Below are 16,659 nucleotides of genomic sequence, written 5' to 3' on the forward strand. Positions count from 1 at the left end.
GTTCCTGGGCAGGGGCGGCTCCAGGCATCAGCACGCCAAGCGCGTGCTTGGGGCGGCAAGCCATTGGGGGTGCTCTGCCAGTCGCCGTGAGGGCGGTAGGCAGGCTGCCATGCTTGGGGCGGCAAAATGCCTAGAGCCGCCCCTATTCCTGGGCCTGGCAGTGATGCAGGGAAAAGAGCTCACAAATGAGAATTAAGTGAATGTGGCGTTTATGTCCTAACCCTTCACCCCCTCAGTCAATGGTATTCCACAGCCATCTCCATCCCTTGTGGAGCTCTTATGAAGAATGTCCCCAGATAGCCAGGCTTCACTTCCTGTCCAGGCAGGTGGAGTTCCTGGAGTAAAGTTTCTGTCTCCCTGAGCTTTCCTGCTTCTCTTTTAGCTCTTTTGAGTGCTTACTGGGGGTTCTGACAAGATTTCTGCCTGCCCAAGAAAGGGGCTGTCAGACTAACCTTGCTGCTTGCTCTCTTGCATGGCCACAGCATACTGGGACCTCTTCTTCAGTCCTTCCAGAAACAGGACCACTAGCTCTGCGATGACAACGCTGTGGACAGATGTCAGGACAAACTCCTCTGCCCGCAGCGTGATGAGAGTGCAGCTCTGCCCAAAAGACTTCACTGCCCTGCGGATCCAGAGTGGTTCGTTACTGGAACATCTGCAAACCTTGTATCACCTTTGTCCTACATCCATACACAGGCCTCTATCTGCAGCTCAAGGCAGACAAAGTCTCCACACAGGGGCAGGAACTTCCTGAGCATGCATTAGCCCTAACAGGAGTTAGGAGCTCCTGACTCGACTTCTCGGAAGTAGGTGAGTGAAACTCTGGCTTGCTCTCTCTCTTGAGAGCACCACAAGTTGCTTCAACTGCCCCATGTGTCTCCACAAAGTTACCTCATTCTAGGCACTGAGGAGCATCCGTCTCCTGGAGTGAGCAGTGAATTTATTCAATGTAAGGCTTCCCTCATACTAATGCACCTCAGTCCTGACCTGAAAGGATGAGCTGTCCCTGGATTGACTGGGAAAGTTCATTCATTCAGAAACTCTCTGGATGTGTCCCATGGATGGATGCGACCCAGACCCAGAACAACCACCTTTCTTAGGGAGTGAGGGGAAGAGAATCTCCATCCTCCATGGAGAGCCCTGGCTGAGTCTAGGCTAGAGGCAGCTGTTTTCTCTAGATCTTGCCAATCCAGGTGACTAACCTGTTGGTGTGTATTCCAGTGATTTCTGGGAAGGACAGATCGAGGAGCCGCTTTTCTGACTCATCTAGGAAGCAGATCCCTTTCCAGTTAATGGCTACTATGAAGTGGTTCTTGGGCAGACTGGGCCCTGAAAAGGTAGAAATAACCCATTATAGATTCAGCCCTTCTCCTCTCTTTATCCCGCTCCCATCCGCTTGCCCACTCACTGGTGTTACCTGAAAATCTGGTGACTTCAAAGAACCTAGAAAAGAGCAAAGGCCACTGAAAACGGGCAAAATCCACTAGCTGCTCCTTCACACTCTGAGGGGAAAGCCGGTCCTGTGTGTATAGGGCCTACAATACAAAAACAAGGCCATGGCTCCTTTTATGCAGATCCAGGGTACACATACTGAAGTGCAACGTCCAAAGACACACAAGGAGCAGGACCAACTCTGCAAGGTGCAGAGAGCCCTCAACTCCCTGGACTTCTTAGGGAGTTCAGCACTTTGCAAGATTGGGACCAATTTCACCTCCAAAAAGTCAAACCATAGGCAGTCTCCATGGACCCGAGCTGTCCCATTCACACACAGCTAATGGCACAGGCAGCTATTTGGATTCTAAGTTCCCCTGGACTGGGATCTCCTTAGTTGTCTGTTAAGGGTTTAACACACAGTGGGTGCCATAGAAATACTAATACAATTAATCAGTATATCCCATCTCGCCAATAGAACAGGGAGCATAATATGCATAAACACCAACCATCCCATGCCGCTTTTGCCCCGAATCAATCACCACAGCAGCAGCCAGTGATGACTCTAAGAAACCCCCTGAGTGGCTTCAGAAATAAACTGTACTGTCTCTTTCTGCTCCCAGAGGAGACAGCATGGCCCCTCTTCCTGCTCTCCCTAACGAACCATGCAGGGCACATGCATGGAGATGCTTCTTGCTGCTCTCTGACAAATCTCCAGGCACCAGCCAGCGCTCCTCTCACTGCTCCCTGGGACACCTCACACCAATGGGCATGTTATAAATGTAATTCATTAATTAAAGAAGTAGAAGCTGGAGCTTAACACAGGGTCTTGGAGGCTCAAGATCAATTCACGGTTTTATGCGAGGTCCATACCTTGGCATGTGCATACGTTATGAGGCTCACCCACTTCTCCTGGGGCTTTGACTTCAGCAGCTTGGCTGGGATGAAGTCCTGGAGTAGCTTCTGGACCAGCTCATTGTGGATGGAGTCCCCAAACTGAATGTAGCAATATTTTGCTCCTACTTCCACCAAATCCTCCTCCTGCAACAATTCAGCTGGTTAAATGAAGCCTGGAAGGTCATAGCTGAGTCCTACCACCCTTTGAGATCCACTAATGAGACGTACTATACAAGAGCTGGGTATTATTATTATCCAACACTACACAGTCTGGAGTCCATATAGCAACAGTCATTTTTCTGCTCTCAGCATGGCTGCCGTAGGCAACAATACAGTGGGAAGAGAGATGACCTAGGATGCGGTCACAGTGCCAAGCAGGACAATCAAGTCAATATTAAAATAGAACCCAAGCAGCTCCTCTGGACGTGTGTGTGGCATCCAACGTGAGCTGGCAGATGCACCTTACCTTACGTCGTACTCTAGCAGGGCTGCTGGCACCGTCATTCGGAAAAGTGCCGATTGAGAGGGTGGTTGGACACACCTCCATCAGCCTTCCCTCCTCTGCTTATCCCCTTTGGAAGCCCCTTGTCCTACTGCCCCTGCGCAAAGGGGAGTCAGGAACCCCACCTTCTCACAGCGGTATTCTCCAAACCGGATCCCGCGAATGATCTGGTGGTAAATGAGCTCCGTGCTGACTGGATCTTCCTTCGAGTTGTGCCAGGGAGTGAAGATCTCTTTCCGGAAGTAGAGGCGCCATGGGGTGTTGCGTTCATGGGCCCCCTGCTCCTTCACCAGCTGCTCGCACTGGGAGATGGCGTCCATGACATGATCCCGGCCGCTACCCAGTGACCAGACCTAAGACCAGAGGGATAATCTGCTTCAGGGAAAGGCCTGATTTGTAATTTAGTGAGTGACAATAGACTAGAACGCCTCTGTCTTCTAACAACAAAGAGGTCCCAGACACATCAGTTCATATGGTGGGCTAGTTCAGAGGGGTCCTGGATGGGACTAGGCAAGTTACACACCAGGGCAGGGAAGGGCAGGGTGGTGTTTGGAAAAACAATCAGGAAGGTGACAGTATGGGGGTCCAGGAGTAGGACTGCTTTATCATACACCCATCTATTTGCTTTTCCTGCTACAGCCATGCACCTCTGCCCCCTCAGGGTTTAGCATACACCCACTTACCTGCCCTTGCATTGGTGGTATATTTTACATAATAGTGTCACTTCTGAGTTCAGCCCATTTAGTTTGGAGCCCAACTCTGAGCACCCAGACACGTGCTGCTTGGGGATCTTGGTTCTAAACCAGTATGTCATTAGCGTAACTATATAGTGGGAAAGGATGTGCAGAATGGCAGCATGTGAATTAAAGGGCTGTGCCTCATGGGGACCACAGGCAACTGTTCCAAGGTTTGGGTTAAGCGCCACTGATGGCAAAATGCATCAGCAGCTCCTAGGACTTGGGAGCGTGGAAAATGGACCTCTCCCCTGTGTAGGGCTGAGAAGTGCGAGGGGAATTTCTATAATGGAGAACAAGAATGCCTGAGCAGGGCACATGCCCACCAACAGATGGAGGGGAACTGTCAGTAGTTGGAAGGAACAAAAAGCAAGGAGAGTAGAACTAGTGCTGTAAGGGAGTCCTCAGCCAGGCGGGACAGATATTAGAGGAGACTCCCAGCATGGAGCTTGTGGAGGACTATTTGAGGTCATTCCTTGGGGAGGAGCTTCTGGAGGGTTATTAGAGGCCATTCCTGGGGAGGAGTTTGAGGATTTCGGGATGGATCTCAATACTTTACCTTGTCATACACAGCAATGTAGAGTGAAAAACCAAACGTATCCTTCAGCTTCATTTTATCAGCTACCAACTGGCAGATCTCTTTGGCAATGGAGGCTGAATCTGCAGGGACCGTGATGCTTTGGCCATTCATCAAGGTGACATTAAATACAATGGGTTTCTTCTGCTTTGTTGCCTGTTAGCCAGAGTTAAGTGAATGAGAAGAATGAGAAGAATCAGAGGCAGAGCCCACTTTCCCAAGGAGAATGGAGGAGTCATTTAAGAGCTTTCTCTGCATCAACTTTACACCATGGTCACAATCACATTCAAGATCTCAGCTCATTAAGTGAGGTTACGTCTTCACTAGAAATGCTGCTGTAGCACATCAGTGTAGATGCTCACTACAGAGATGGGAGAGGTCTCCCCTTGCTGTATTTAATCCATCTCCCCAAGAGGCGGTACCTAGTTTGACAGACGAATTCTTGGTTTTGAGGACTTTTCACAGCCCTGAGTGATGTAGCTGGGTCAACCTAACCTTTTAGTGTAGGCCTGGCCTCAGTCTGCAGGGCCCAGACAAAGGAAAAGAGAATAAAAACTGGCTCCACACCCATCTTGCAGCTTCATCAAAAGGACAGCAAATGCAGCAGCACACAACTGGTCACCCATCTCATGGATTTGATGCATTATGACAAAGTCCTGATTTTGCTAGTCCACCTGGCAAGGAGTGACTACAACTGTGCATGTCTAACAGCTTAGCCAGAGCAGGTTTACTGTATTTCAGTTCCTGGACTTGGAAAGATCAGCCAGTGAAGACAAGTAAATACCATTCAACATGAACACACAGATACGTAACTGAGAACCCGCTGATGAGAGATAAACTACCTGTAGTTCCAGCCAGCTGGGAGGTTCAGCCCGCGCTCCATTGGTATAGGTGCGCTTCAGCCGTTCAGCACAATACGGTGCATAGCCTGTGGGCCCACTGCAGATGAAATTCAGCAGGTACTGGATGTACAAAACATAAGAGACAGTTAGGAAACGCAGATGTTGCTAAAGAACTGGGGACTCACAAGGGCCAGTAAATCAGATCAGCCTGATCCTATAATAGCTGTTCCCAAACCAACTTGCCAATGCATTGTACTGGTTTTCTTGGCGTTTTCTAATCATACTACTTATCATCCATTAAGATTTCTATAGAGAAATTAATCTTCAACTCCTGCAGAGCTCACACTAGCCTGTCAATTCATTGAAGTTCAAGGAGTTTTGCACTAGAAGTATCTGTAGTGATATGCAGAGCTAAACCCTCAACAGGGAGTAAGATCTGTGCCTATTGCTCACTATATTTATAATTGGAATTATTATTGCAAATGCATATGCCTGTCTGGTGACTGCATGATACCAAGGGCATCCTTTGTCCATGCAGTCATACTGTTTGCACAAAATCACAGTAACTGCACATGCAAATACGGGTGCTTAATTGCACATGGGCCTCAGGACTCTCTCTGGAAATTTGGCCTGTAATCTGAATCCACAGGTCAGTTTAGAAGCCTCCTGCAAACCTCATGCTTCGGGGGCAGAGTACTCATATCCCTGTAAATTAGAAAAGGCACTATTTCTGTTCCAACATGCAGCCCGGAACAACTAGCCAGGGGTATTACTGTGTTTTCATCTTCCTCTGAAGGATCAGGGACCAATCATTGGAAGGGCTGGATGCTAAAATAGGCTCCACTGTAATTGACTATGGGCTGTAAAGAAACTTTTGGTGACAGTAGGCCTGACTCAATCTCACTTACTTATTTAACTTCAAATGAGCTACTCTTATGTTGCACCAGCATGAGATCAGAATCAGGCCTGTTGTGTTGAATTCATCCCTGGGGTAACTGGCCCTGATTTGGATCTCTCCCCTAAATCACTAATAACGCCACTGAAGTAGGCAGTGGAATTACACCACTGTGAAAGTGGTGTGGGTGAGATCAGAATCAGGCCCCACTGACGTCAGTGGAATGACAGCAGAGATGCACTCATCTTGTCCATGTTCCGTTTGGGCTGGGTCCTAGGCTTTGCAGAGTGAGCTGTCGGGAGAGGGGAGGAACACTTGCAGAGTAATCTGTGGTGAGGGAGTTGCTGCTGAACTTTACTCTTAACTATTCCCCTCCCATCGCATTACAAATGCCTGTAATATGTACAGTATGGGCCAGATCCTCAGCAGGTGTAAATTGGCGTAGCACTCCTGAAGCAACCTGGAGTAACTCAAATGGTCAGAGCACTGAAGTCAATGCAGCAGCTGAGTGTCTGGCTCGTGTATTTAGGTCTGAGGGAGGGTGAAGGGTACAGTACCAGAGGTTTATGTATTGATTTGTCCACGGGGGTAATGATGTGGGGCAGTTTCTGCCTCCACCCTACCACCAGCCGCTATAGCAACCAAACAGTTAATTCTACATATTGTAGCCAAATACAACAACAAACAAGCCCCCAGACCTGGTCCAGGAAATGAGGGCACGATACCTTCACAAACTTGTCTGAGGGAGGGAAACAGCCCAGGCAAAGCGAGAGGAGGATCCAGCCTCGAGCTCGACTGCTCTTGTTGTTGTTTTCAGAGAGCTGTTTGCAGATCTGGCAGTAAATCTCATCTCTGTAACAAGACACATGCTGATCACACTGTCAAAGAGAATGATGGACTTTGCTGTCAAACTGTGGCTCGATGGATCCCTGAAGCATTCAAACTGACCATTTCAGCCCTTTAAAATTACCTCTGTGTCAGCTCAGTGTATTTTATTTAGTTCCTTTTCCATGGTGCTCAGAAGGGACCTCCCCCTCATTCAGGAATCCAGCCACCCGATATCTCAGAGGTAGGAACTATCACTGTGTCCTCATCCAATCTCACAGGTGGGGATCTGAGGCACAGAGAGACTGATTGACTTGTCCAAGTCACACAGAAAGCCAAGATGTTCTGAATCTCAGCCCAGTGCCTCCTGCACAAGGAAGTTAATCCTACAGTGCCTTGTCCCTATGGGTGCTGTATGTCCAGTCCAGTCTGATTGTGACCAAAGGCTGTTACCTTGGACAGCTCTTTGGTGGCTTATGTGAAATGAGTTTGGGAGTTTCAGTCCAGCTCACAGGGGGCAAGCACAATGCCTATTCCAGTACTTAACTGCCCTTTAGAGTTAGAATGTTTTTCCTGGCATCTAATTTAAATCCCCCTTGATGCTAATTAAGCCAATTACTACTTGGCCTACTCTTGGTGGACATGGAGAACAATCGATCAGAGTCTTCTTTATAACCACCATTTACATATTTGAAACTCTTGGCATGTCTCTCCCTCTCCCCCCGACCTTCTCCAGACTAAACATGCCCAATTCTTTCAACCTTTCCTCTTAGGTCAGATTTTCTAAACCTGGTGTTGCATCAGACATTTGAACTTTTGGCAGGCTACAGCACAAAAGCAGGCCCTACTGCATACCCCTGAGATGTTCAGTGACAGAGGTCGATATAAGTGAGAGAACCAGTAAGATGGACACTGGTCCCATAAAAAAAATGGCAGGACAGGCAGGGAGGAAGGCAGTTCCAGCAGACAGTGGTGAGAGAACCTCTTGGGAGTAGCTGGTATTCTGGAATCTAGACTAGGGTGACCAGATCACAACACTAAAATTTCGGGACACAATGGGGTGCTGTCAGCCCTGCCCACAGTCCACCCCCGCTCCTCCCAGGCTCTGGCCCCACTCTGTCACAGGTCCCACTCCCTCCCCACCGTGCCCTTCCTCATCCCTCGGCTCCCTGCTGGCTTGCTGCGTCCCTCCTCAGTCCCCCACCCACCGCTCGCCTCCTCACCCTGCCTGCCCACTCGCTTGCCTCTTCACCCTGCCACCCGCCACTCATCCCTATGGCGCCAACTTCCCCTTTGCCGGGTGGGTGCTCACCCACCCCCCGCCTCTTCCCACCCAAGCATCCTCCCTCATTCCACCCCCTTCCCCTAAGTCCCCGCCCCTGCTCTGCCTCTTCTCCACCTCCTCCCCTGAGCGTGCCATGTCCCCGCTCCTCCCCACCCCCTCCTGGAAAGCGCTAAATGCCTCCAAACAGCTGTTAGGCAGCGGGAAGCGCTGGGAGGAGGGAGGAGTAGGGACGCGGTGCACTGGGGGGAGTGAGGGAGGAGTGGGGAGCTTGGCTGCACTTTTTCCCCATGGGTGCTCCAACCCTGGGGCACCCACGGAGTCGGCGCCTCCCTCCCGCTCGCCTCCTTACCTGAATATCGGGACAAGTGTCCCGATTGTGCATTCATCAGGACGCAGGACAAAGGGTTAAATATTGGGACAGTCCTGATTTTATCGGGACATCTGGTCACCCTAATCTAGACAGACTTTCCCAGAGCTGAATTGAGCCCCAACTCCTCAGTTAATAGGAGTTGATAGCAGAATTTGGAACGAGAGCTCAGGATGGTTTTGTAGCTGTGAGTGGCTGGCCAGCCTTTGATGACAGGTGCAAGTTCTGTACCTAATGGCAGGGCGCAGGATTGCATTGCCGATAACAAAGTGCACTTTTTCAAGATTGGACATAGGTCTATCCAAGATTGTGCTCTGCTCCTGGATTAGCTCCTCCCTGCTGTTCAGCTGGCTCACCACCTGAAACAAAAAGGCAGAATTCTCAGGAGCTCTTCTTTTGTACTAGTCAGTTGCAACTGGGTCCAGGAATAGATGCCTCTACTGTATCTCTACAGCCAAAACATTCCCAGCATAACCAAGTGACAGCTGAGAGCTGACCAGAGCATCATCATTTCAATGTAAATTAACCCAAAATATCTATTGCTGCAGCATTACCCTCACCGACTAGCTGGTTCTACTTAGCTCTACTGTGACCTTTGGCTCTGCTGTGCAATAGCATGAAGTCCCTGTTGCACTCATATACCGTAGTGATGAGTATTCTATAAACATCTAGATGGATCTATGTTCTGCATCAACTGAGACAGTTATTAAAGAACATATCTGAAGAGCCAAAACTAGAAAGCTACTCCTTCATTTTCAACCACAGAAGCCTTTCCTTCTAGTGCCAAAGCAGAACTTCTCTAGCTGGTGTTAGTGGTAGTCCCTTATCCTTTCAGCAGCAGCGGCTCCAGGTACCAGCATGCCAAGCGCATGCCTGGGGCGGCAAGCCATGGGGAGCGCTCTGCCGGTCGCCGCGAGGGCGGCAGGCAGGTTGCCTTCAGTGGCTTTGGTGGACCGCTGCTCCCGTGGCTTTGGTGGACCTCCCGCAGGCTGCCACCGAATTCGCGGGACCGGGGACCTCCCGCAGGCATGCTGCCAAAGGCAGCCTGCCTACCGTACTTGGGGCGGCAAAATACCTAGAGCCGCCCCTGCTTTTCAGTGAACCATGCTCTAGCAAGCAGCCGCCTTTCCTCATTCATGCACCCAAAGCCAATGCGCTACACTGTTATGTGCTCAGTAGCGCTGGTCATACATTGTGATTGGCCTAAGGACTGCTGTCAGTAGTCATTCTCTTTCAAAGAGCAGTTTGTCTGAATAAGTAAAATGAAACACTAGTATCACCTTCTCATCTGAAGCCTGGACCTGGGGAATGGGAAAATAGAACACAGGACTTTGTATTAGTCATACCAAACTGTGTGTGTCTGGGGGTGGGGGTGGTGTCCTTCCCTTCCAAACAGTGTTAACAGTAAAGTTGATTGAAATTTTTCAAATGTTTTTCCTTGAAAAAATGGCCTTTTCACAAACAATGACAAATAGTGCAAATAACTTTGGTTTTCTACATTTATTTTTTTTGTGTGAAGCTTTTCACCACATTTTCTATCAAACATATTATCAACTTTTTTTTCATTTACTGAAAATTGGTAAATGGCAATTTTCAGTAATACCATCGATGCAAATTTCAATTCGAAAAGTGGTGAAAACTGGGTAGGGGTTCATTTTAAACCCTGCAAAATTGACACAATTTGGACATTTTTTATGACAATTGTCATTTTTCAGCCAGCTCTGGTTCAATGTCCTGGTGCAAGAAAGGCCTGTCCTTGCTCTGGAAGGGTAGGACGCTCAGTCTGGAATCTCCCAGTTGCAAGGATTAGAAGAGGCTAAGACATCTGTGAGAGAGAACTGGGGGAGGGATTGTCCTTCAGAGAAGGACTGGAGAAAATCTAAATCAGAAACTGCCCCACATCATTACTCCCGTGGACAAATCTAAATCTTACACCCTGTGTAAGCACAATAGGGCCTGGGGATTGTTCAAAGATACATGAGAGGGAAAGATTTTCCCCACTGAGTGGGAAAGGATGCGCAGTCTCTGCTCTGGAGGAATTGTCTGAGAGGAAGCGGGGAGGACTGTAAGCTGTTGAAGGCAGAATACTCACTGTATCTGTGCAGCACCTAGCACAATGGGGCCCTGAGCGAGGCCTTTAGGCACCCTATATAATACAACTGTTAATTATGCAGGGCTCATTGTGCAGAAGAGCCGCTCTTCAACAGGAGTGGGAAGGGCCGGCAAGGCTGGAGGAAGGGGGACCTGTCAGGACATGAATGACCTCAGTGGCAAGTAGCAGAGCAGGAGTTCCATACACAGGGAACGGCTGGCCCTGGAGCTGCTTGGGGAGAGAGTTCTTAGCCCAGGGGACAGGCAGCCTGTAGTGCTTGTCAGCATGGGGAGGCAGGAGGCCTGGCAAAGATACCTGGAGAAAGCTATATCGGTGTCTGCCTCTTACCTTTCCTGTCAGCTTCGAGGAACGTTTCAGCTTCACAGAGGAGACCCCCTTGGAGAGACTGTTATTCCTTCTGTAGGCTTCCTAAAATAGACATGGTCATGACAGAAAACTAGTTCAATGCCCAGAGTGCAGTAGAGACCAGTGAATTAAGGAATGGCAAACAGGGAAAGAAATGCTGAACTATGTGACGGTAGTCATTAACTAAAGCACCTTCTCTCCAGTGTCAGGAAAGCCTTTGGAGTGACAGCTTTCTGACAATGTTATCGAGAAATACTGCCAGAATCTTAGCTGGTGTCAATTGACTTCAGTGGAGCTATACTGATTTGTGTCAGCTGAGGACTTGAGCTATTGTGTTTCATTCTTTCTGTACTCTACTGGGCCTATGTGATTTTTTTTTTAAAAGAATAGAAAAGTATTAGTATCTTGTGAGTGCAGTAGTTCTTCAGCAATCCATTCAACTGTTCACACACAGGAATTCAGGTACAATGGCTCAGTCTGAAAAATCCAGGCAACATTCTTAGGAGCAGACATTCAGGGTGCGATTTTTCAGAAGTGGTCAGCATTGGCCTAACTCTGCTCCCATTGGGAGTTTTACCATTGACTTCAAAAGTAGAACAAGTTATGCTAGGGCTTGACTTTTGAAATCCCATGAGCCTCCACCATCTTCTTCACAGTATTTTAAACTGTCTATTGAACAATGGAAGTAGACTGTGTCTTTGTCAGGACTCTGCCACCCTGATGAACTCTGAACTAGTTTTGAGGCAAAAATCAGGATGATTTACATTGCAGGGTATCTGCATCATTAACTCTAGTTCTCTGTGAGCACAGCCAGTCCCGGATTCATTCCCAAACCAGGCTGCAACCTCCCATTTGATCCATTCCCCTAGGGGAGGCTTCCAAGGACTATGTTAAATGCAAGACCCTCTTTGACCTTGGGATAGGGTGTACAAAACCCACACTAGATGGGAAGGAGTTAATGAGAGCATGTGGGCTCAATTAGCCCTGTCCCACTTCACCTGGGAGCAGTGCCAAGCCTGGATGGAGGAGTTAAAAGAGACAGCCCAATTCAGTCAGGAGCTGGCTGGGAAGAGAAGAGGGCCTTTTGTGCTAAGCCCTTGAAAGAAGGCCTGGTGGGGCCAGAGCCTATCCTAGGACTGCCTGAAGGAAGGCCTGGCTGGGGCTGGAAGGTGACTGGTGCTGCTAGGCATCAGAGCCTCCCTAGGGGCAGGTAGGCCTGGCAAGGGATTCTTACATATATCTTGTTCCTCACAACTATGGGGCTTTTCCTTTTGGGATCTGCAGAGGAGGGGCTGGTAGAATGGCCTAGAGGCAGACTGTGGGAGGAAGCAGCCCAGGCAGGAAGCAGTGGATCTGAATAGGAAGACCTGATGTTTATTACAGGGTCCCAGGGCTGGAGCCCAGAGTAGAGGGAGAGCCTGGGTTCTCCACCCTTACAAAGGTAGTGTGGGGAGGCCCTGGAGATAAAGAATGGAACTGACTCAAGTCTGTAGTCAGGCTGAAAACCTGGCATGAAGCTGCTGGGCTGTAGACATTCAGGACTCTGTTTACCCCAAAAGGGGTGGGACCATATCAGACCCCACCAGAGGGCTGAGTGGTGAGAAGAGAGGGGCACCAGCTGAGGAGTGCCTGCTGTGCCACAATGGGATGCACCAGCAGGAAGCCTACCCATTGACAGACCCCTGATTGGTCCCCTTGGGCTCCAACTAAGCACTGCTAGCAGCATGATTTCGCTTAGCCATAATTAAAGGCACAAGTCAGGATCCTACAGGAACACAAAGAGGAAGTTACGGTCAACAGCCCTTACTTCTGTCACTTGTAGGTCACCAAAGGTTCATCTAAGTGCTTAGACATTACTCTGATGTGTGCTATAGAACAGTGGTTCTCAACCAGGGGTAAGCAGAGTTCTTCCAGGGGGTACGTCAACTCATCTAGATATTTGCTTAATTTTACAACAGGTTACATAAAAAGCACTAGCGAAGTCAGTACAAACTAAAATGTCATACAGTGGCTTGTTTATACTGCTCTATATATTATATGCTGAAATGCAAGTACAATATTTATATTGTAATTGATTTATAATTATATGGTAAAAATGAGAAAGTCCACAGGTTTTCAGTAATAGTGTGGCTGTGACATTTGTGTTTTTATGCCTGATTTTGTAAACAAGTAGTTTTTAAATGAGGCGAAACTTTGGGGTACGCAAGACAAAGCAGACTCCCGAAAGGGATACAGTCGTCTGGATAGGCTGAGAGCCACTTCTGTAGAAAACCTTACAACAGATAATTCCTTATGCAGAGCAGATCACAACTGCTGTGCCCACACTTCTCCTGTAGGGCACTAGCATGAGCTGCTCTTTTCATCTGTGAGGGCAAGAGTGCTAACACCCAGTAATGCTGAGGCCACCTTCGATTCAAGAAAAAAAAAGCTTATTGCCAGTGTTGGTTGCTCTCCACTTGCATAGCCTGTGCGGGGCCATACTGTAGGTGCCACTCGCAGAGGTCCAATATGACTCCTACAGGAGGGTTCTCTAGAGACAGGCTCAAGATGGAGAAAAAGGCTGTTTCCAGCTACAACCACTTGGGAAGAAGTAAAATTACAATAACTAGTTAAAAAATTCTAAGATGCTATTAAAACTGTTAGTAAAAATATTCTAAGTCGTCTCTTTAAACACTGGGTCAGATTTTCAGGTGTTCAGTCCATTGGGTGCAAAGTTCTTTTGAAAACCTGGCCATCCACATCACAGTGAGGATTCTGAATACTTGAAAATCTGGCCATTAATGCATAGGGGTTGTCTCAAATTGAGGCTCTCCACTCAGCAGGCAGAGTGTTTAAGCCCTGCTACTGGGATGTGAATGTTTTCACCCTGGCTGCCAGAACCGGCTGCAGTTTCCTCCAGCGAGGCTGGCTCTCCCCCAAGAAGGCTATTGGTATGTGTTAAATGCAGGAGTGCTAAAGCCTTCAAGTGTTCCTTTGCGTCTCTCACCCCTCAGAGCAGCAGCACGACAGCAGAGGGAAGAGTCTGAAAACAAAGGCTTCTCCCTCTTACCAGTTCTGGAGTGTTGTTGCCCATTAGCTGGACCTGGCTTTTCTTGCCAAGTGTGTCATAGATTTGCGTCATCACAGAGCTGCTCTTGCTGTTGGTGTTCTTAGCAAACATTACTGGCTCCGGGAGTTCGCCCATGAACCGCAGGATGATATTCCACACGGCCAAGGAAGCCTGAAAGGCAGGAGACCAATGCGGAGTCAGACAGGGATGGAGAACTCCAGGCTCCCCAATGCTCACAGAGAGCCACATACGGGTAGGACTTCTCGCTTCCCCCATCCACTGTTCAGGCAGGTAAAATCCTGTGCTCCATATCATTCACATGGGAAGTTTCCATAGACCCTCATGTCATATATGAGCAATATTCATGTATCCCCAATGCAGAGAGGACGGCGTGTGAAGCTTCAGGTGGCTCTGGTGGGAACATTAGGTCTGGTCGACAGTAGGAAATTAGGTGGATATAACTACCTTGCTCAGGGATGGGACAAATCCACACCCCTGAGCGATGCAGTTAAACCAACCTAACTGCCAGTGGAGACAGTTCTCCCCTTGACCTAACTCCCATCTCTCAGGAGAACCCCTCCCATCAGACTAGGTAGTGTCTTCACTGAAGTGCTACAGCGGTGCTGCTGCAGCGTTTAAGTGTAGACAAGCTGTTAGACCAGCTGTATTTCCGCTAAAGCCCTCAGACAGCTGCTGTTGTGGGGCAGTTTTTTTAATATTGGGGATGGTGCAGAATGGGGCTGGCGAGTGGTACAGAAATATTAGCTGAGCCGGAGTCTGAACTTACTCAGTGATTGGCAGCCAGCATTCAGCTTTCCCAAGAGCCCTTAGGACCCAAACCTGCAAGGGAGTGACATCAAATCTCTTGCAGGATGGGGACCTTGGTTTTCTAAGGCTGCCCTGTGCTAAATGAGGGAATCCCAGAACTCCTCATCCCTCAGCAGGAACAGCAACAGCAGGATGATGGGAAGGCATGGACTTCCACTCCCCCTCAACTTCACCTCAAAAACCAGAAGCCTCAACAGCAGTTTGGCAAAAGGGTGAGCCGAAAGCCCCTTCTTCCCCACCCCCACCCTGAGCAGGAGTGGCCGGGGCCAGCTCCCAGAGTCTTTTCCTTGGTAGAATAAAGGTGGAGAAATGATTACATCAGGGCCTCTTGTGTCAGCTGAGTGAGTGAGTGGCAGGGCTCTCTCCTGTGCAGCCAGCGCTGGGCTGTGGGCAGCACCTGCCAGCAGGAAGCAAAGACTCGCAGGTGAGCAGCCTCCAGGGAACATGGAAATTACTAGTTCCATTGTAGTGCTCAGGAGTATCTCTGGCTCTAGAGTTTCCCCTGCCCACAGGCCCTGGTCAGGGAACAACAGGCCTGTTGGAGGAGAGGAAAGGCAGGCAGGGGCACTCAAGGAAGGAACATACCAGGATATCGTCTTTCTCATCATGGTAGAGCAGCGGGTGACGCAGTGGCCTCCGGATGTGCGTGTGTGTAGAGGATCCTTGGAAGTAAGTGGCTGCAAACTTTGGAAACGTGTACTCCACTAGGTCATCGACTTCCTCTTCTAGCTCCATGCTCATGGGAATCATGTCCAGGTCCACCTCATCCAGCCTGCCTGCCTTTGCTTCCAGGTCCTGTACAGAACACAGACAAGAGCCCCTTTCCTTTCTCCTCATGTCCTGTACAGTTATTTTCTGCCTCCTGGCTTTGCCAGAAACAGCCCTTGGGGTCCCAGCCAGGTGGATCTCAGTTAATATCAGTGCTCCTTCCATCCACCAGCAGTAGGCACTGGGAGTTGTGCCTGTCCTGCTCTTGGAGATTTAACTATCACTAAGTGCATTCAGCCTGAGATCCCAGCTGACCTGGGAACATTACGGTGTCTGCTCATTGAGAAAGCCAGGCTCTATTTCATTATCCTATCATTCCTGCTAGCCCTCACTATACACTGACCTACAGAGAGAGTTATCTGCTCATTCTAATCCACCTGCCTCCTCCCACTCCATTCCACCGGGACCACAGACCCCTCCTGCAACTCCCAAGTCTTTCCTCTGTTCCCTGTACTTCTGCAGTGTTAGAGACTCAGCCTTGCGGCAGTGTCATACATGGTTCAGTGCTGCAGCTTTCAGAACCCTACATTTCTTAATGTCATGAAGGTAAAGCACTTGAGGTATCTCCAAAACAATGCACCCCAAGCATGCTTCATTCAGACTGGTGACCTAAGGCGGTTGGTGCAGCTAATACTGGAGTCTTCCATCACTCATCAGAAACCTGGAAGCCCCATCCTCTTAAATGAATGGCAAGGACCCCAAATTACTTTATCCTGGGCAATCAGCTGACTGGGTACTTGGCAACTGATGGGTCCTGGCAGAGCTAACCCCAAGGAAGCCAAGGGAGGGGATGCTAAGAAAGCATGTTGGAAGAAGGACCTCCCAGCACTAAACCCTCCCAAGTGACTGCACTTCCTCAAGTCCTCCTGATGTTTCCTCTTGCAGAGATGAAATTGGCTTTCTTGAGGCAGAGGACGCTCAGCAGAAGACTGGACCTAACCTCAACAATGCTGCAGAAATAGGGACTTCAAAGCACAGTCCGGCGTCCCAGCAACAAGTAGATTTGTCAACAAAATGCTGGGGAGAGAGTCCTGTGCCTGTTAAGTAGGACTTAGGGCTTGCCTGCACTTAACACACTACAGCAGCATAGCTGTGCCACTCTAGCACCTCCGTATAGACACCACCTATGCCAGTAGGAGGGGTTCCCCCTTGGCATAGCTAATCCACCAACCCGAGAGGTAGTAGCTAGGTCAGGGGAAGC

At 49.1% G+C, this 16,659-nt stretch overlaps 1 protein-coding gene across 1 annotated transcript in view; it reads right to left on the reverse strand.

The window, feature by feature from the left end:
- Positions 1-16,659, reverse strand: part of MYO7B (myosin VIIB) — a 76,708-nt gene that overhangs the window by 25,072 nt on the left and 34,977 nt on the right. Inside the window, exons 23-34 of the mRNA XM_039487813.1 lie at positions 15,276-15,485; positions 13,863-14,033; positions 10,796-10,876; positions 8,587-8,714; positions 6,604-6,730; positions 4,984-5,103; positions 4,124-4,297; positions 2,956-3,183; positions 2,305-2,472; positions 1,418-1,535; positions 1,203-1,329; positions 453-622 (exon numbers count right to left, since the gene is read on the reverse strand). Coding sequence (XP_039343747.1) covers positions 453-622; positions 1,203-1,329; positions 1,418-1,535; positions 2,305-2,472; positions 2,956-3,183; positions 4,124-4,297; positions 4,984-5,103; positions 6,604-6,730; positions 8,587-8,714; positions 10,796-10,876; positions 13,863-14,033; positions 15,276-15,485 — 1,822 coding nt within the window. The remainder of the gene's footprint in view (positions 1-452; positions 623-1,202; positions 1,330-1,417; positions 1,536-2,304; positions 2,473-2,955; positions 3,184-4,123; positions 4,298-4,983; positions 5,104-6,603; positions 6,731-8,586; positions 8,715-10,795; positions 10,877-13,862; positions 14,034-15,275; positions 15,486-16,659) is intronic.

This window comes from Mauremys reevesii, linkage group 9 (genome assembly GCF_016161935.1).
Source record: "Mauremys reevesii isolate NIE-2019 linkage group 9, ASM1616193v1, whole genome shotgun sequence".
Taxonomy (NCBI): Eukaryota; Metazoa; Chordata; order Testudines; family Geoemydidae; genus Mauremys; species Mauremys reevesii.